Source organism: Egretta garzetta, unplaced genomic scaffold (assembly GCF_000687185.1).
Source record: "Egretta garzetta isolate BGI_Z169 unplaced genomic scaffold, ASM68718v1 scaffold181, whole genome shotgun sequence".
In the NCBI taxonomy this organism is placed as follows: domain Eukaryota; kingdom Metazoa; phylum Chordata; class Aves; order Pelecaniformes; family Ardeidae; genus Egretta; species Egretta garzetta.
In genome coordinates this window covers 206,113-227,089 of record NW_009258667.1, presented here as the reverse complement: position 1 = coordinate 227,089, position 20,977 = coordinate 206,113, and the positions used below count along the sequence as shown (strand labels likewise).

The following is a 20,977-nucleotide window of genomic DNA, read 5'->3' as shown; positions in this document are numbered from 1 at the left end:
TAAAATCTTTGAGAAAATAAATCATGATTTCTGGTATCTTAGCATGAAACTTGTTTTAATTTCTATTTAAAATTATTTATAGATGCTGTGTTGGTGCTTGTAAACAGGGAAGTAATGCACTCTTAAATTTTTTTAACCTTTTCTATTCCATAGAAGGTCTTTCTCCTTGAATTCTGAGGGCTTTGCCATGAAACACTGGCAAAGTCCTTTGCTCAGTCATCTCTCTGATGTGTAGTATTCTCTTCTACAGCTGTATAGGAAGACAGTAAATATTATTGGTATTACTTGAAATCCTCAGATGTCCTCAAATCCCAAAGACAGTATCTTTAAAAAAAAAAAAAAAAAAAAAAAAGACGAGAATTTTTGATTAATCTTGCTTTAATCTGAATCTGAGAAAGGAAGATCTCCTCCCTTTCCAAAGTGCAACAAGAAGTTGTACATTTATATATAAACATATGTGAAAAGATGTGTTTTACAGATCTTTGTGAACACCAGGGCACTCAGTTAGGAAGGATTTTCTGAGCAAATTACTTACAGGCATCCAGACATTGTTCCACTGGATGTGATTTAAATCGAGTTGAACAGGTTGAAAATGATGTGAAGGGAACAAAAGCATGTTTTCTGTATCCCTCCATAGCTGAGATGGAATGCACTCACAAAGTTAACTGAGAATCATCCCATAGACGAGGAAAAAGCTTACACAATTGCTTTACCTTGTTCAGAAGCCTGATTTCTGTATTTACAAAATCATGTTTTCATAATTAAAAAAAAAGAGTTTGGCAAAGCTTTAAAATACTTGCACTAGGAACTGTTGCTTTGGAATATAAATTACATTAAATACTGATAAAATGGACAGCATTACCTCAGACATAGATAATAATTTAATTTTTGAGGAAAAACAGAAGAACTCTACAGGAAAATAAATTCTAAAAACCACCAAAATACTCATTGCAGCCATCAATAAGATTCTGAAAGTGAAACAACAGATTTTTTTTTTTTTTTAAGTGAGAAAAACAGAAAGTGGAAACAAGCAGTATCCATAATAGAAAACATGATCATTAAAATTATCCCAATTATACTAATCTAAAGTATTGAAATATGTATTTAATGTACAGTATGTCACTGTTAAGATTCTAATTCTAATTTCATTAGAAACCCTCAAGGGAACCTTTAAAGGGTATGTAGCTTTGTTTTTACTATTCTCCCTGGGAGTAAACATTTCAAAATTCCAGCTTAGCTCTTTTAGGTATTTCTTATGTAAGTTTTATCTGTTTGGAGGTGATGTTAACTGTGCAGACTCAACATGACATAAAGTCTGACATCTGTAGTTACCTCAAGTATTCAATATGTTTGTTTCCTCTATTGCTAAGAGGGGGAAAAAAAAAAAAAAGACTTTAAATGCCTCTCAATAGCCATTTGTTAAATGGTCATTCAAAAAATGTTCCTGCTACTTATTAACAACATTTGTCTAACAAAGCTTGTAAAATAACCAGCATGTAAGTTCCCAGTGAGTCATTAGAATTACGTAATTATTTTATCTCAGAATGAAGAGTTGTCTTTGACTTGACTGAAGATGCTGCGTAAGTCGCATTATGAATAGCCCTTTGGTTAGAAGTATTGACTGTATTTTCAGCATGACTGCTAATTGCTGATGCATTGTGCTGTGTCCATATGTCTGATGGCCATCTCAGTTGTTCAGAACACCAGTGCACACTTGACTTAACAGTTTTCTGCAAAAATAGGAATCGGCTTCTGATCCATGCCATGTTTCAACAGTACCCAACCTCCAACTTCTTGATCCTAATACTGAATGAAAATGCTGCAGACACATGAAGCAAAACATACTGACTTGGTATAAAGTCATTCTCTTTTTTCTTTTATTTAGAAAATTTTAATGAGTAACAAAGTGTCATTGTCATCACTCGACATCAGATCAAGTATTTTCCATTCTCCAACAATTGGTGCAAAAGCATGAAGATTGGTATGTTGTCTATATTGGACACACTGGATAGTTTTGCAGATGCTTTGTCTGCACTTGATCAAGATGCAGTTTGTAGTTCTTTGTAATTCAGTACTGCTCAGATCTGGTACTAATGACTGTTGAACCATGAGCTCAAGTTACATTTCAGTGAGGACACATACAGGAGGCTTTTCGGAGATCCACTTGTAGGAGATAGAACTCTATGAAATAGGGCTATTAATGTTGGAACAGGGATTTCAGGCTCATCAAACATTAGCATTTCCAGACAGGCCCTTGACCCAATTGGTACTACAGGAACTTGGAAAGCTCATAATGTGAAAAAAAAAACCCAAAACCCTTGAGAGCTGACCCACCACCTGTTGGCGTTGCTACAAAAATGCCCTTGGTTTTTAGCTTGTTTTCTGGTACCACAGTGGAAGTCAGTAAAGACCAGCTGTTTCAAGGAGTTAGCAGAGGGACACATTCCTGTCGTCCCTCCCCACATTTTTTATTTGAGTATTTGCTTGATGTTCCTTTACATTTTTTAAGTTTTGGATCTAAATCTTAGCATTTAAAATCCATATTCAAGTATAAATTACTGGCCTGGGCCACAGAACTGCTGAGCACCTGTATCTGTTACTTATATAGGTGCCTGACTAGAGGCTGCCACAAGGCCTGAAAGTAGTGATGACTGCGGACTGATTGCTAAATGGTAACAATAATTAAAAGCATACAGATTATGAAAACACAGCTCTATTTGGAAAAGATTCATTGGATAATCATCTGTGGTGCTTGCTTATGTGTTTCCAAACATTTGCCCTATCCAATAGGTTGACATAATGATAGATCTGTGCAGTAAGGACACAATCTCTGATAGGGTTACTGTTAGCCTTCAGAGGAATGTGTTAAAAAATTATGCTATTTTACTATCATCAGTCTATGAGAATAGTGAAGCTGTGGTAAAAAAGGAAGTAAAATCTCATATATTTAGAGCAATCATACAAAAGAACAAGCTGAGGAGCAAAGACAAAATAGTTTGAGGGCATCAGGAGGAGGCCTTTCTAAAAGGGACAACAATGAATATTCTGAAAAAGTGGGAAAAAGAATAGTCTGACTTAAAAGCGTATAAAATTGTTCTCTTTTTCTCTCAGGTATATGTGGGAGAAATATTTTTATATAAGTTACTAAATTTAAAATATGGAGTCAGTTGCCAAATGTGCTATATTCTAACTGATATTTAAGGGTTGGTACCTATACAAGAACTTTGCTGCAAATAATATACCTCCGGGGCTTGTGCAGGTACTCATTTTGTTTGCTCATTTGCCATCTATACAGATGTTTTGCAGATTTTCAAAATGTGTTCTCATCTTACAGGCTTTCTCATCTTGCAGATGATTAATGCATTTGACAAAAAATAAATGAGAGAAGAAATTATTTTCTATTGTTATCCAGGATTTTAGTTAGGACCTTTGCATTTTCACTGTTTATCGATGCCATTATTATGCAATTCAACAAAATCTCTGCAGCTTCTTGCCTTGCAAGGGAAATGTCAGTCCTGAAATCTGGTAATGGTACTTTTTCCTTCTGAAAGCTGTATTTCTATTTTTCACAGAACTTGTGGAATTTGGAAGTGTTATTTATTATCAACATAGAAGAAATTATCTCCTTGCTCTTTGGGTTTAGAAAAAATTTGCAGACCAGTCTTGTTAACAATGTTTTCAGTGCAGTCAATAAAATAGAAGGGAAATGTAGTTCTTGAAAAGAATCATGAATCTCCTTACCTATTCATTTATGTTTTCAGTTATGCCATGCTTTTTGCATACTTCTGTCTGTGTAAAATAGTGGTCAGTCTAATCCCAATGAATGAAATCCAATTAAAGCACCAATGTCATGTAGCTTTGTGGGGGGGATTAGATACAGTTCTTAGAGTTAGTTTGTCTTGCTCATTTGCATATTTTGTGATTTTTCTACAGACAATGTACACGGAGCTATTTTGAGCATTTAATTTGCTAATTCTTCTCCTCATGATTAAAGTCATAAAACTGCACTGACCCAGAGAGAGGCATTATGAATGTATAATTTCAATTTACATGTGTTCATAAAGCCAAACAATATTGTGCCCTTCTAAAATGGAGATGTGTTAGTAACATGGGTTCAGTTTTTGCATCTGATGCAACATATCTCATAGCACTGCTGTGGTTTAAAGTTGGTTCATAGTCTCCAAATTCTTTAATGAGTTGTGAAAAGTCAGGCTTCACACTTAGTTAAGGCACTTTGAGCTATTTATTCACTGACAAAATGCATACAAGGTGGTTACGTTTTCAGGAAGTCACTCTTTTACAGAGTTCTATTTTCTGATTATTCAATTGATTGCTTATAGAAAGAGCCAGCAGCTCTTCTGGCTAGTTAAGTCTGACTTTGGGGTTTAGTTACAGGCATTTGGTCCTCTCCAATTCTCTCTAAAGGTTTTTTTGGTTTAGTGGAGAGCATGTTATTTGGAGGGGCAGTTTGCTTGCATTCCTGTTTTTAGACAACATTAGTGGAATGTTTTTTCCCAACACACCCATGTTTCATAACTTGCACACTCATTACTGGGTATTTTCTGATATTTTATATCTAAAAAGTACTGGTGCTTTCTCAAAGTGACTCCAGATACTTTCAAGTCTCAAGGCTGCCTAAATAATCCATCTCTTCACTCTGTCTGCTTTCCCATCATTTTAACCTTCGTTGTAACCCACTGCCAGCACTGTGAGTTTTGAAGGTGATTTCCTAACCCCAGTGACCTTAGGCACACGCCCAGTGGTTATTGTGATTTGATGTATTGCAGGTTCAATTTTGCTAGGATCAATCTATGAGAAAGGAGTATTTTAGCTGTTATGTTTGTGTTAACGTAAATTACTTTAGATTGAGCAATGGCTGGGTTTCTTACTTGCCATGCTTAATTGCTTTTGTAATTATATTGATTTTTCCATGCTAGGTCAGTATTGGTAGCCAGAAGCTGTTTTTTGAACTGGCTATGTCATCTTGAGTATCCATAAATATGAAGATAATTGTAAAAAGCTTAAGAATGGTCACTGTGAGGGTTTGAATCTTTAATGTATGTAAAATACACTTCAGATAAAATAAAAAACCCTCAAAACTAAAACAACCAACATAGCTACCAGTTACTGCTAGCAAGCTAGGGGCTTATAACTAACTAGGTTGAGGAATGGTTTTAATGTGCATCCCATTCATTACAGTTAGGAGCAGAAGGATAATATGAAACAGCAATAGTGACAGCCAGTGCCTTCATCATGAAAGTTCTTAAAACTAGAGAGCACAAAGAGGAAGAATATGTCACACCAAATAAAGAAAAATTTCCTTCAGTATTTAAAAAATTCTCCTTTTGTCTTATCCATCCATATTGCCTTTAATCTGAAGTCCTGTGTGAATTCACTGATCCAAAGCCAAACGTAGCCTAAACCATGATAATTACTATTTCTCACGTATTACAACAAATTGAGGATTTTCCAGGCTGGAACGTTCCAGGTAGATTCCTAATTATTGTGAAAGTACCAGTGTTCTTTACATTTGGTGATTCACTGGTGCAAAGAGTTAATGAATGATCCTGTGGGAGAGAAAAGTTCAGACCATCTTCCATCTCTTATTCCACACCTCAGGGAGAGTATGAGGAGACTTTGAGGGTCAGGGCACATAATAGTCTGGTCACATGAGAGCACTGAAGGGAAATGAGCTTCTGGAACTCTTTGAATCTTTCTTCACTGCCTATCTTCCCATCCTCTAAGGTCCCATCATTCAGAGCTTATTTTGTCAAGAGACTGCCACCGTATCAATCCACTGTGTACTAAAAGTGACGATTTTTCTTGTAAATTGTTATCACAAAGTGCAGTAGTGTAAAACTCTGTTTATTAATGATCCAAAAATTAGTGTCCACTGGTGTAATATCCTGCTGTGGATTAGTGAAAGTTCAGAAAAGCAAATATTTTCAAATCACCAAATCAAAGCATAGACCATTTTGTCCTTGAGAAGCAAATTTGAATTCTCAACTCTCATCTCATGGACAAGAATTTGTTGCTGTATTAAAGCCAACACCCTCCTTTGTCTTTGCATTAAGGCTATTAGCATGCAGCTCATGAGAGTGGCCTCACTGCCATTCCAGTGGCTGTTCCTGTCTCCAGGTGGATTAAGAATCATGAAGAATTCTCTTCATTCCTTTTCCAAACTTCTTTTTCTCTTCCCATCTGTTCAGGAGTATTTCTTTCCTCTATGTTCATCCTTATTTTTCATCCCCTAAAAAAGGTTCCACATTGTTTGGAAGAATCTTCATATTACCGAAGATGACACTAGTAGAGTCCACCTTATTGCATACCTAAGAGATGATACTTCTTTTAAACTGGTAAAACCACCTCATCAGCATCTCATTTGCCTTTCCCAGCTTTGCCAACTTGACTTTAAAAATTCAGTCAATGTAATGCTCTATTCTTCTTTGAGGCTTTCACTCACTGTTCTGGATTTGAGGTACTGATGATTGTTGTTCATGGATTTCACAAAATGTTTTTTCCGACTGAAAGGGTGTTTTGGAGAATGATAATTCACTTACGGGTTTGAAGTAAGCTAGTCAAACTGGCCTGTGTAAAGCTTCCATCATGGGACTCAAATTATGCTAATGGACTAGAAGACATAGATCAGTCCATCTTGAGTTTGTTCTGAAAATATGCGTCTTGTTTTTTTCCACCTCTTTTGTGCCAACCCTGACCTAGTAGTGTTGTTTTTATTAACATTTGTGGGTTCAAAATGCTCTGCATCTCTGGCAACTGTTTTGAATTTTTTATTATGATGTCATGCTGGTCACTGAATGAAACTTCATTGAAGCTGATGGGCTTATTAACATTCATGCTTCCTTCATAATGAATGCAGCCCTCATGCCTTTATATCACTGACAGCTGAAACAATACCAGCCACACCTACAGCACGGGGGCGATGGACAACAAGTTGGACGTCTGAAGCGAAGTGTGTAGGAAGTTTTGTTGGTTCAGATAAAATGTTTCTGTGTGTGCAGAAACATCAGCCTAGAAAAACACTACAAAATCCTATGGAGACAATAAGGCCAGAAAAGTAATGTAAACATATTTTAAGAAAGAAAAGGGGAAGGAGATCACTTTGTGCACGGTTCTTCTTGGAAGGATACTTGGAACTACAAGCAAAGAGGTGGTTTGTTTTCTGGTCTGGATTCATCCTCTTTGTAGGAGAACAAAACCTTCACATACATAATGTGGAGATAAAAGGCATTGCACCTAATAAATACTTCACTCCATCACTGATTTATCTCCCTAATGAAAATAGCGTACAAACCTCCTCTTGGCTCAACCTAAGTAAAAAATTGTGACATTAATAGCAGAAGCAAATCCAGTTTCTGAGGAGATAAGTTGAAAGTTTCTGTTAACCTTGAACTCACTTGGAATGTGAAGAAAGAAAAAAAAAAAATTCATTTGAAACTATTTTCTGTTTCTAATATCCTGGAGGAGAATACTTATATTGTCTCACCTCAAATAATGTAAACTGCTGCTACCCAAACATGATCTTCTTGGGAGGGAAACTGAGATTTATTCATTGCTTCAAGAACAGAGCTCATAGGCTGAGAAGAGAAGTGTGACAGGGGTTTTCACAGTCATTTTGGCTGCTGGCATGCTGCTACACTTCTTGAAAAAACTTTGATTCTTCTTTAGCTCTGGGAGCTAGAGACTGGCTCTATACTTTGGAGCCTGTCATCCTGAATTGTCCAGAACATAACTACAAGGTAGGTGAGGGAATAAAAATCTACCTGTCTTGGCAGGCAGCCAGAGAAGACTTTCATGGTCTCTGCCAGAAACAGAAGACTTCTAAGACAAACTGGCAATAAATTAATTAGACAAACTTAGGCTTGCATATTAAACTCTGTGAAAGAAAGCCAGAAGTGTTCTGGGAGCCTGTGGAATTCACTGCAGAACCTGAGTCTTCTTGCATCAGTGCATCAGAAGAGGAAGCGGTTATCAGTGAAGAAAATGGAAATGGATTATCACAAGCCTATAAATATGTCTGTGTTTAATATGCACTATGGAGAAAGAGATTTTGGTCTGTGTCCTCACTGATGATTTTGTGTTGGTTCTTTTTATAATGAAATGATTTCTAAAATGAGATAAATGAAAAATAATGTAAAAAAACTCCCCAGTTAATTGCCAAGATTTTGAAAATCTTGGCCATAAAAAATAAATAAATGAATATACTTGGAATTAAGCAAGATGCCTAGGTAGTTGTGAGGACATATGAACTCATAATTGGTTTGGATTTCTTTGTGATAAAATGAGTAATGAATACAAAGTGTTCTACAGGGTCAGTTTATGGAAATCCATTTTAAAGATGAATCCTGGGTCATCAAAGGAAAGGATCTATAAAAGCGACTGCTTTGCAATGGACAGATTATCCTGTCTGTAAAAGCACACATCGTTGTAGCTATGTGCTGTGGTAGTTTTCTAGAAAAGGAAGGAGAAGATAAAGTGAAACAACTTTCATAAAGGGATTCTAGCTGCTGAAGTCTTTTTGGCTTTGAAGGAGATGGATGCTTGTTTATTTGCTGAGCACTTTTGATGAGCAAAAGCAGTGGGGAAAAAATAGATGCAAAACAGGAGGCAATGTATCCAGTAAATACATACGTACAAGGAAACTACTGGGGAGAAAATAAGCTTATTTTGATGATGAATTTACCCTAATGCATTACTCTAACATGAAATGTAAAACACGGGATGATCTAAGAAACTTTATCATTGTAAAGCAATCATCCTGATCAAGAATGGATCCTGTACAGCAATGATAAAAGGGAAATACTTATATAAACAGCTAGCTCACCATTACCTGCTGCAAAGATGGAGTAAGTCCTCTGAGCCATCAAGGAATTAATCATGCCTTCCTCAGTTTGGAACCTAACCTATCGTTCTGATGAAAAGATAAAAGCAGATTCAGTGGGCTACTGAAAGCAAGTTTACAGGAGGATTCATGCTTGCTCAGGAATAGATGGAGCCAGGGATGTTGTGGCATGAAGAAAAGGCTGACCCAAAGGGCAGGAGGAGGACTGCCCTCACAGCAGGCTAGGACCTCTGGTGAAAAACATACAGTGTCCCCACTGCGTCTGAAAAAATACTGGGAATGGTGTTCTATGGCACGTTATGTTTGTTCGACCCGGGTAGTATTTGATGCATGCTGGTGTCTGAGTGAAAACCAATACATCTGCCAGAAATCCATGATAAGCAGCTACTGTACCCAACGAGATATAGCCTGTTTAAAAAAAGGGGCAGTGTGCACGTACAAGGTGCACATTCTAGTTTTCTTCTGAAAAAAAAAAAAAAAAAAAAAGGAGTAAGGCTCCAATCTGTCCAGCTCTACAGATAAACAGCCACATTTTGTAAAACTCCGCTTGTTACAGAGCAGTTACTTGGAAGTTCAACAGTATTGCAAAAGCAGTGGATGGTTGGGCAAGGGGAGAAATTTCAAAGCTGAGCATGGTTTAGCATTTCCACAGTTTTTAAGGGCTCTTACAGCTGCTCTTGTCTGAGCCTGTTTCAGACTGCCTTTTGTATGGGGCACAGATTCTGATATTTACACCTTGAAAGAAGTATTGGTGAACAGACAATAATTTAAGTGTGCAGTAGCTGTTTCCAGCAAATGTATAAGTAAGAAGCATTTCCTTCAGGTTTTGTAATGGAGGACAGGAGTGCACACAGGTAGTGTGTCCCCACAGTGGTTCGTTATATTTGTGAGGCATGAAGACTGCAGTTTTAACAATTATCTATAGTAAAGCTCGTGTCTAATTGAGAAAGCTTTGATGGGAACAGATGCTGCCTGAAAAAGACAGAAAAGAACTGATTCATTAAGGATGGAGAATGTGTTTAGAAAGAAGTACATGCTGCTTTCTTTAATGTGAATGTGGGCATAGGTTCCTGCGGCATACTCTGAGACCTCTTAAGGAGAGGACTTGGATACCAGAGAAGAGTGGTGGTATGGTAGATACACCCATGCTAGAATGCAGTACCACCAGTTGTTATTGTAATAAAGGCCCCATTTATCATTGCATTGTATATATTTTAACATTATAATGTATCATTTACAGCAGAAAGTTTGAAATATGAAAGATTAAGTACAGAAGATAGGAATTACTTCCCAACAGCAAATGATGACGGATGCAGGTTGCAAAACCTAAAGCAAAGTGACAGATGTGAAAAAAGTAATGTGTAATTCTTGTGGGAGGAATTTATTTCAATGCATTTGTCTACTTGATATGGACTGGTAGTCAGCTTTGTTGGGTTCCAGTGAAGAGTTACTGAAAGCCAACAAAGAAACCTTAACAGCAGAATCCAAGATTTTAAAAGCTTTTATCTGAAGGTGGAAAAATAGAAAGAACTCTGATGTTAAAGTTGGCGAAGGTGGGGAGAAGAGAAAAAAAGTGTTCCTTATGGCTGTTCCTGAATCCTAAAATACCAGAATCCAGAACATTTGCCTCAGAAATGGTCTCTTCAAATTGAGCATGGCCTGTCTTATTAGATGTCAAAGAAATGGGAATCTGAGAAATGGTAGGGACTCATTCATTGAGATCCTTTTCAGTTTTCTAAAGGGTTATGAAATAGTCAAGAGAAGATTACACTAAATTTTTGGGTTGGTGATTTGAAAACCTCTTGAAATAAATGTAGCATGCAAATACTACTATTTTTAAATAGTTTATATTTTGTAAATGACTTCTTTCTGCTGGCACGGACCTTGTTGCCATTCTGGATTCCACCATTGTGACAGACCAAAAGTGTTGTTATGATACAAAGTGGGTGAAATCTACTGTGTATCTGCTAATACTCTTCCTTCAGACTAAACGTGAAAAAACTGTTTTAAGTTCTTTATCCGCTCGACAGCTGGAGCTGTAGGGATGGTTAAAGCACAGACACTCCACAGGGCTGACCATGAGTTTGCGCACAGGTGGGTTTGAGTGAAAATCCAGTGATCTGGAAGGAGCTGTGTGTGCACGAGTGTGGATGAGAGATATAGAGACACACCACAGCAGTGCATAGGTAAGCAGCAAAGAAATTCTGGAGAAGCACTTGAAACAGAACACCTGGAGGAAAAAAAAAGGTCCAGAGTGCTATGGGACAAGTGCCACACAGGAAACGCTGGGAACCATGAGCTCCATGGAAAACGCTTTCCGTCATTTGCGTCATATTGAATTTAAGACAACAGAACTGTATGTATATTATTCATAAATAAACATGATTGCGCCAAAGAGATAACTGACTTATAATTGTTTTTCCCATCTATATGACCCTTTTTTTTTTTTTAGCTTACTGGTTGGGTCCAAAGGATATCCATAATTTGGATGGTTTGGGAAATCTAGTTCAACAGTGTGAAACCAGCAAAATCCCCGTAAAGGGGAGTTTCATGAATAGAGTTTTGCCTTTTTTCCCCCTCCCTTTTCCTCTCTCCACCTGATAGTAGAGTGACTTAATACCGAGTATCTGGGCTACCATTAAGAGACTTGGAGAAAACAGATTAACAGGTAAGAAATGAGCTATGTTAATGAAATATGCATTATAAAGAGGCAAAGTGGTCCTTAGACAAAGTCTAAGAAAGGTGGCTGTATTGTTTTCATGTGCTATGCCTACCCATAATTTATAGGAAAATAAAAAATTACTAATTGTTTTTACATCTTTTTTTTTACAATAATTATGGTCTTGCTAAGGTATGGAAGTGACCTAATAGTTACCATTGTGACCTCTAAGTTATTGTTAATTTTACTGTCAGTATGTGCTTCACGTCTCCTACTTAATGGTATGCTAATTGTACAGCAGGATGTCACATTCTCCAACATACAGATTCCCTATTTCAATTACAGCTAAGTAAATCTCCATTACTAATGAGTAAGCATTTCTTTTCCATGTACATTTGCATTATAATGGACATTTTCTTTATGCACTAAAATTATTCTTTCCTTGACAACAACTATATATTTTATTCTACAGTAAAGGCTACGACATGATGATTCATTCCTTTCTGTTGGGTTTATCTGTATTTAAGTTGTCAAATGTTCTGGATAGCCTGACATTTTCTGTCCCATGTTATTTTTCTGTACTTCCAGAATAAATTTATGTATTTGCTTTAAGACAACCTACTTAAGACAAATCACAAAAAAGTAAGCTTTCGTGTCGGTCATTAATTAAGCCGTATTTTTGAAATTGTTGCATTGTTTCATTCACGTTGCTGAGAAATCTCAACTATTTATGTCAGTGCAAAGTGACCTTTATGATATAATGTTTGACTGATTTGAATATAAAGAACAAGTGACCACAAGTGACCCATATCACTGCAAAATCCCACTCTGCTTAACAGAGCATAGCTCTTTGGCTATTAAATACAATCCCCCAAACAGACATTTGCTGCCCTGCTGATGCACGTATCTACGAATGCAACGGGCAGCTGAGTAGAACGAAGGGGGAAGGCCTCCTGTTACATCTGAGCTATGCAACTTTGCTGCCAAATCCGCTCCCTCCTGGGGGTTGTGGCCAGTCACTGGGTGCCGCTGAACTGCTGAACTTGGGCAGCCGGGCACTGCCGGTGGAGGATTCCCATCGTCTGCCAGCACAGTGACCCAAGAGGCTTTCCCTGCCCTGCGTCAGGAAATAAGGATACTGGCAAATTGAGTCCCTGTGGCGGAGATCCTTCCTTCATTCCGCATGGCCCCGGGGAAGTGTGTCACCTTTTATACAGAAATAAGGACTGTGAGTTTTATTGGTAAAGTGATAGCTTAATCTTTGATAATGCGCAGCAAAGAAGGTGGTGTTTTGATTTTGGTGGGGCCGCTGCCTATGCAGGAAATTTTGTTACAGGGATCTTTTTTAGATGCCCAAAGAAGGTTTATGTATCAAAGGGAGTGCCTTAATTAACAATCATTAATATTCTTGATGATTTTTAAGTTGGCCTGGTGGTGGGTGTTTATAAGGGGAAGAAGAATGGGTGTTGGGTTCTTATAATGATATAAGTACATGGGATATTTTAAAGAAATAAAATGTGGTGAAAGCATTAGGTGGCATTCCAGAAATGCAGGAGGAAATGTTTGCAACCAGATGTTAGAAGTAACAGATTGATTTCCTGGTCACTGTGCATGAATTCTTTCTAGCCTTGTCTATATCCTGATAATTGGATGGCTTACAGTATAGATACAAAGTTTGTTTTGTTTTTATTTTGAAAGGCCTACGGTATGCAGCCTTTTTCCCAGACAGCAGCAAAAAACAAGGTGAACAATTTTTGCACTATGTGGTTTTGAATTCTGTCATATTTTCTATTACGTTTCTGTCTTCCATTAGGATAGCTTAGTTTACTATATTAACCACCACCATCATCCATATCACTTCCAATTCTGAGTTTAGTCTGCATTATGTATGTATGTAGTTTGATGATTTTTTCTCTCTCCTGGGGGCTGGAAGTGGTTACTCACATGTTACAGTTCAAGATGTTGTTACAATGGTTGCCCTTTAATCAGTCCTTTTCGGAGTGGCTGATGACACCTGGTGGTGTATTTTGTAAATGCAGACTTAACCGTGTTTGAAGCTGGCGGAGAATTTTGACTTGTCCTACCCCGAGCACTGACAGTCAGAGTTTGAGCTGTTTAAATGAATCTGATCTCTCACACGAAAATCAAAACAAAACAAAACAAAACAAAACCGTGTTGGGAGCACATTCTCCTCCCATTCAAACTCATGTAAACCAAGAGAAGCAGTAACATTTCATTGCTGTTGGAGCAAAATTGTTCCATCTGACCTTGCTCTTGAGGTCAGTAGTGTAGTTGTTCGCAAGGGCTATGTACCTTTTTTATTTTCTTTATTAAATTTTCAAATATATTGCATAAATGAATGTTTTATATGTACTTATGCACTAAATATACTGCATTCAACTAAAAATCTTTTCTGTGAAAAACCTGGGTGATTATATTTAGTAACGATGATGTTTTTCAAAACTTTACAGTGTGAATACTGAAGGAAGCTTCTTCTGGTGTTTTATTTAATGTCATGGTTTCTGGCTTGAGTGTATGATTTTGCTTGCCAGCAAGTATATTTCCGTATGTTTATGAAATTCCACATCTCTTTGCCAGCATATTTCCTAACAATGGAATATCTGGGATATACCAATAAGTAACTAGTATGAATAAAAATCAAGAATCCTGGAAACCTGAATCTGTGGTGAAATCCCTCAGTAGCCGGGAGCTATTGGGGTCTTCTCAGTTTGATTTTTATCTGGATAGATCTTGAATCAAAACTGATTCTTTTTCATGCTTAATTGGCCCTTTACGGCCATCTGATTTTTTTTTTTTGTTTCATAAAGAAGATAAGTATTACACTTAATGTGAACTAAATATAAACTTTATCCTGATTTTTCTCAGTCTACAGGCAAATCAAGTAATCAAGTACATCGACAATGCAGTATCTTTAGTTGTTTCTAAAATATTGTAAAGAAGGGGCTCCCAAAGTGCACTGCCACTGGATTTTGTGGAAGGGGAAAGACTTGGTGAAATGAGAATGTGTTCTTTGTAGCCGAATTTGGTGGTATTATTATGCCATTCTGAGATATGCAGAATTGGCAAGTAAAATTAAATGAAAAGAAATGATAGAAGAGTCAAGTTACACTGTTAAACTGAACAACAAAGGAGGGCAAAGTTCTGAGTTCAAAAATCATTGGTTAAGGGTTGTTTGGGGTTTTTTTCTCCCTAAACCTACTGCCCCTGCAGTCCAGCATTCATGGTAAATAAATTTTAGTGTAGACAATCTGGGTTGAGGCTGTCCCTAAATCTTATATTGGAGGTGGGGGCCTCTGGTCAGGTGAATTATGTACACAACATGGTCACTCTTCAGCATAAGGGACTGGAAGTGCCACTTCTGCGTAGCACTTCTTACGCTGCTCTGTTGGAGGAGACCTCTCACACAAGGACTTCCATCACCGTAGTTCCCAGGTGTGGGAAAATGAGAATTGGACAAATGCCAGTTCTGGCAGTTGGTGGGAATTGCTAACTCCACCTTTGCAGCATGATGTTAAAAATACCTTGACCAGATTTTTATCAAGATAATTTATCGAAGAATAGGAGTGATTTTTTCAGAGATCTGAACCCACTGAAAAGTGGCATTTGACACGAAAAGGCATTGGGAGTTTTATCTTTTTGTGGCATTTCAGATAACAAATGTAAACATTTAACAGTGGCCACTGGCAGTCCTGTCTGATTTTAGTAGTATAGATTCCCAGCGCAGAATTCTGCCTCCAAATTATATGCATGCTGCTCTCATTTACTTCAGCAAAGCCTGTGCACATGTTTCAAAGGTCAGAATTTGGCCGTTGGGGCTGAATTTTCAAGGAAGAATGTATTAAAGACATCTGTGCATCAGCAGAACCATATCCTTTGTCTTCTGTAGAGCATTTCAGGAGTGAGCCTAGTGCTATTGGGCACTGCAAGTGAAACATTTGCTATTTTTTGAATTGTATTGGAATTGCTTAGCAGAAACATTTCTTGCAGTAATAGGTTCATATTTTCACTTATTTCTTGAAACTCAACACTTTGATACTCAAAAGCTGCCAGTTTTAAGAGAGTAAAGACAGGAAGGGACCGCCCTTCAGAAAATTACAGTTGAAAATACACTGTAGCAATCAAAACAAGGAGAAGTAGTCCAAGGAAATAGGTATGGTCTGTTGAGGTGCACAAACTTTTGTTTGTAGTCTAATACAGAGAGGTCAACAAGTGTTTTACACAAAGGTAGAAGACAAACCCACTTTTCATTGTGGACAGAGCTCATATTTGAAATTGTTACTAATCAGACACTTGAAAAAACTAAAACTTGGCATTCATATTCTATTTGAGTTAGTGTGTATTAAACTGATGAAGATCTTTAAGCATGTAGGTTTTCCCCTGTTTTTTAAACATTATACACTTCTTAAAATGTTTATAATGTCTAATTGCTGCTGGATTTCAAGACATATCAATTTTGTTCTTAGTTCCTGCAGATTTTGACAGAATGTCATACCAAAATATTTTGTATTTTTTGTAGGACTGGGAAACAGAAAATCATGACTGGTATTGTTTTGAATGCCATTTGCCTGGAGAGGTGTTGATATGTGACCTGTGTTTTCGTGTGTATCATTCCAAGTGTTTGTCTGATGAGTTCAGGCTTAGAGACAGCAGTAGTCACTGGCAGTGCCCAGTTTGCAGGGTGAGTACCTATGAGATTTCATGTGCTGATTAGAGGATTGATATTCATTAATAGATTCATTAAGGTGTCCAGATGGTCTGGCCAGGTTAATGGATAAACAACTGAATTTTGAAACGATGGTACATACCTAGAGCATCTATACAGAGCTACTAAAATCTGGTGCCTGTAGCAGATGGTCATTTTTGAAGACTCCAGCGAGTTTTACTTATGCATTTGAACACACACAGTATACTGTGTGGGAATGTGTGTACGTATGTATGCCATGTGTGAATGCAGTATATTGTGGAGTAAAAAAATTGCTGTATAAGATGCTACTGGTTTTACTTAACATAATTTTAATGACTCAAAATGTAATATTTTTGTATTTTGATGACTGCATTCTTAATATTTTATTGGAATCATATTTTATATTTTGAAGCCACAATCATGTTACTGATGAGGGCAGTATCAAAAAATATGGGTTGGAATCCTGCTTCTCACTTACTTCTGTGGATTCTATTGGTGCAAAAAGGCCAATCTGGATTTTACCCACAGCATCAATATCTGTATTGCTTTTTCTTTAAAATTGCTGTTTTTATGAGTATGGTAGGGGACAGCAAAGAGTACTTTTAATATACTTTCCAAGAATGAGCAGGTATGTTGTCTACATGCCATTAGAAGACTAAACATTCTAGTCAGGATGGTGCTTACTGGTACCTGGCCTTGAATCAGCCAGATAGGTCTCCTTACTGTTGTCATCTCCACATCATCTCCCCCAGTGGAGCACATTCCTAGGCTTCCTTAAATGGAGGGAATAATGTGTCTGAATGTTTAAGATAAAATTATTGCTATAGAAAGGCATAAACCTGCCAGTCGCACTCTGCCTTGGATTGCTGGAGGGAGAGGAAATTCCCTTGCTAAAAGCTTAGATCGAGCTGCAGAGCGGCAGACTGACCTTCAGATGATCTGTGCTGCAAGGAATGTAAGGGTTCAGGCGCTTTGTAGTATGGAGAAGCAGTTTTTGAAAACATGTGGATTGTTTTGTGTCAAAACATGACTTTCTGACTGCTGTTACCTTAGAACCAGTTGTAAAAAACTTGTTGCCTGTTGCCTAAGACTGGGAGCTCTCAGGGTTTAGGGAAATAGCAAGAAAATTGAGCCTGCCTTCAAGGAAGTGAAAAGGGATAAAACAGAAATAGTGGAAAAAACAATTAAGAATAAGAACCCGTACCCTATTGCTCCATATGGAATTACTAGCATTTAATTTAACTAGTCAATATTCCTCCTGTTAAATACGAAGAATGACCATATATAGATGAATTGCTTTCAGATTTTTCAATAAATATCTTTAATAATTGTTTGTTCTCATAATAAGTATTGATAGTTCTTACAAATAGTTAAAATCAGGTAAACTGGATCCAGTCTCTGCTCTAGTTTACCAGTAATTTTAGATGACACCTGGTGAGAGTAGGGAATGTAAATGGTTTAAGCCACCTTGTATATGAGGTGGCTTATACCATTTCTTTTGTAACATGGATCTCATTGGAGTGGAATGCTGAATCATTGCATGAAATATGCACAGGTACGTAGGGTGGTCAGCTTTGAGATCCATTTGACTTTCATCCTGGAGCCTTAAAATCCCTTAGGGCAATGATATTAAGCAAATGTTTACCTTGAAAAAAAATCCTGTGAAACTCAGACCATGTGCACTGTGTCTGTCGTTCTGCATATTGGTTCCCTTCTAGTTACACAAAGACTAAGGAGAGGGTTTGGGGGCTCTTAAATACTTCCTGCCCCAGGGATCTTTGGCTTGCTCAGTGCCTCAGATAGGATCAACCTATTTTTGTGAATATTGCCATTTTGAATGCCATGGCATCCTTTTTCCCTCTGTGCATGGCAGCCCCTGTTTTCCTTGTAATTAATTCAAATCACTTCAAGCCCTAATTCTGCAAACTTGGGCTAAGGAGGCTTGCACAGTCCCTGGAAGCAAGGGAGAGGTCTAGTTTGGCATGGGAGTTAGCATCCTTGTGTCAGGCTTCATTATTCTTCTGCTGCTTTCTCCCCACCTTCCTAGGAAATGACTGCTCTCATTTTATTTTAAAAGCAGGAGGGAGGCCTATATTCAAAAAAGTATGGTAATTTGGAGAGCCCTGGCTGAAGTCCAGAGGACATAACAGAGCTTAACTATTTTGCATAAGGGCAATGGGATTTACTTCGCATTATCAGCAGTAAATATGTACGTTCAAGAAAAGTAATAGCTGGGACAAAGAGATGCATATATTTTCATACTTTATTCTTGTAACTGGACATAGCATTTTTCACCTGGGGATTTCAAAGCTCTTTATAAAGGTGAAGTAAAAGTGTGTTTGAAACCTAATATATTGGGAAAAATAATCTAAGAACACTTCATTCTTATGTAAAGACTGCTTCTGTAATGCTGCCAAGGTCAGCAAGCCTTTGGATTACTCATTTCACAATTGCTGGTTGTACTAGTTCAATCAACCTGTGCAGCTTTATCTTGCACACTTGACTACTCAGAAACATTTTATAAAGGACATTGCCAAGGATTTGTTCATAACTTTAAAATATTTTTCCTCCTGTAACATTTCTAACAGTCCCTTGCAGACCTTGCTCTGAACTCTGTTTCCCTGCTGGTGGTTTTTCTCCAATGCGTCCATGAGCAAGAATGTCCAGTTCTTGGCTTTTTTTTTTTTTTAAACTTGACAGTACCAATCTGAATATTTTATACCCTGCCTAATTCTCAGCAGGAGTCGAGAGTCAAACAAAGTTCAATTCAAACCACATTGTAGTGATTGAAAAATTTCCTTGACTGCTGACTAATCATTGTCTTAAGTGAAATAAATTGATATTATCAGCAAAATTCCTGGTAGACAGGTCACAAGAGAGACTCGATATCGAATCAACTTAGAGATTGCATTAGCCTTTTCCCACTACCTGAATGGTCCATTCAAGACAGGGTTAGTCAGCTCAATCTCTGAAGGATGCGGGAGACTTGTACATTTATTAATGGTCTCTGGTTAGATAAAAGGAGGAAATTAATTTTCTCCAGCTGTTCATTTAGCACCTAAAGACTACAGAAAGTACTGCAAAAATACGAGGGTTTTTTTTTTTTTGGGGGGGGGGAATTTTTGTAGGGGGGGGGAATAGATATTAAAAAAAAAAGCTGAATAGGAGAATATTGATCACTCACTATTGCTGTTTCTTTTCCTAAAAATTCAAATTCTAATGTAATGTTATAGAAAGGCAAAATTATGCATGGTGACATATAGTTTGTCCCAGAGGAATAGATTTTGATTTGTGAAACAAAAAGAAAGAATTATTCATGTGGCTTAACTTGACTACTAAATTTTTTACAATCATCTGATCAGAGATTGATCTTTCATGCATGAGCTTTACAAGGAATTATAGCCAATTTACCTATCACAGTGGGTGTTTCAATATTTCTTTTTGTATATATGAGAGTAAACTGTAGAGCTTAAGATATTAAATGCGTGCTGATAAGTATTCTATAAGTAGGCTATTTCTGAGTTCTGGTACTGTACTAAGCATTTCATAGAGTACATAAAAATACACCATCATGCAGTTCACAATCAACATTAGACATAATTTGACAAGTAAGAGTGACAAATGGTAGAAAGCTAGAAGCACAGAAAGATGAAGGTTACTTAAGTGAAATAACTCAAGTACTTAGATCAGGGGGGTTTAGGTACTAGCTGTCAATCAAGATGGTTAATCTAAAATACAAAGAAGGAAGAAAGAATATGGCTCTATTGACTTTCTGGGGTGTTACAGTAGGAGTTTGTTAGGTAACTGTATGATGAAACATAGTCTATAAACAGGATTTGGCATGATGACACACAGAATAGCCATGGATTGGTGGGTGAAGGCAAGTCCTAGTGTAGGATCAATATCAGCACCACATGGTCCAGGGCGCAGAGGCCACACCTGGGGAGGTGTTAGTGCTTGGCAGCTCCCTCCCATTCACCTTGCAGCCGCATGCACCCTTGAGTAATTCAGGGAGCCAACAGAACTGGGCACCTCATAGGGTGTATTTAATAAAGTATAAAGGAATTTTTCCATAGCAGTGAGAAAGCTGGAGAACCTCCACTTAGAGCCTCCTCTGTGCATGTAAAAGCAGATTTAATTCATATGATGCTTCATATTCAGAAGGTGCTCAATGCACCATACAGGTACAGACCAGTTTGTGGATTCAGCTGTAACATTTCCAGAAGCATCTAATGCTTTGAAAAGTCTAGTTCAACTGTATATGGTCTTGAAAGAGGCAGGTCTTACGCCATATTCTGCCTATGCAGATGCTTTTCTGTATACTTCGGGCATACAGCACGCTGGTTGCTCTGAGGCCCATCCTGTGTGCCTGCATACCTTTCTTAATGGTACAGGAAACCTGAGGACCTCAGGGTTGGGAGTTTGAGGGGGCAGCAGAGCAGTAAGGCTTTCCATATGCACCAAATTCCTCTAGAGAGTTAAGCCCTAAAAAAATGCAAGGGCCAGCAGGTAGAGCAAAGAGTTTCTGAACAGCAGTGGTAAATGTATGATAGACTCAGGCACATAGTTCCCCTCTGCAGATATACCCCTGTAAACCTGAACTGCTTCTGAAAATGGAACTAGTGCCTTAGAAACATGTATCTGTCACTGAGCAGCCTTCACCTAATCCATCACTGAACTGAAACGAAGCTCTTTGATGTGTATATACACATGACAGTTGAGGGAGGAAGGGAAAAAAATATTTGTTAATGGG

At 37.7% G+C, this 20,977-nt stretch overlaps 1 protein-coding gene across 6 annotated transcripts in view; it reads left to right on the top strand.

The window, feature by feature from the left end:
• Positions 1–20,977, top strand: part of ZMYND11 (zinc finger MYND-type containing 11) — a 107,750-nt gene that overhangs the window by 63,078 nt on the left and 23,695 nt on the right. The window contains exons 2-4 of one of the 6 annotated variants that reach the window (XM_035888410.1): positions 10,955–11,528; positions 13,218–13,262; positions 16,057–16,218. The exons of 1 other annotated variant lie outside the window; for it this stretch is intronic. In XM_035888410.1, the coding sequence (XP_035744303.1) occupies positions 13,227–13,262; positions 16,057–16,218 (198 nt within the window). In that variant the 5' untranslated portion in view covers positions 10,955–11,528; positions 13,218–13,226. Of the gene's footprint in view, position 1; positions 11,529–13,217; positions 13,263–16,056; positions 16,219–20,977 lie in introns of those variants that run through there. 4 more of the 6 variants (XM_035888406.1, XM_035888411.1, XM_009648603.2 and 1 more) reach the window with 4 other exon arrangements.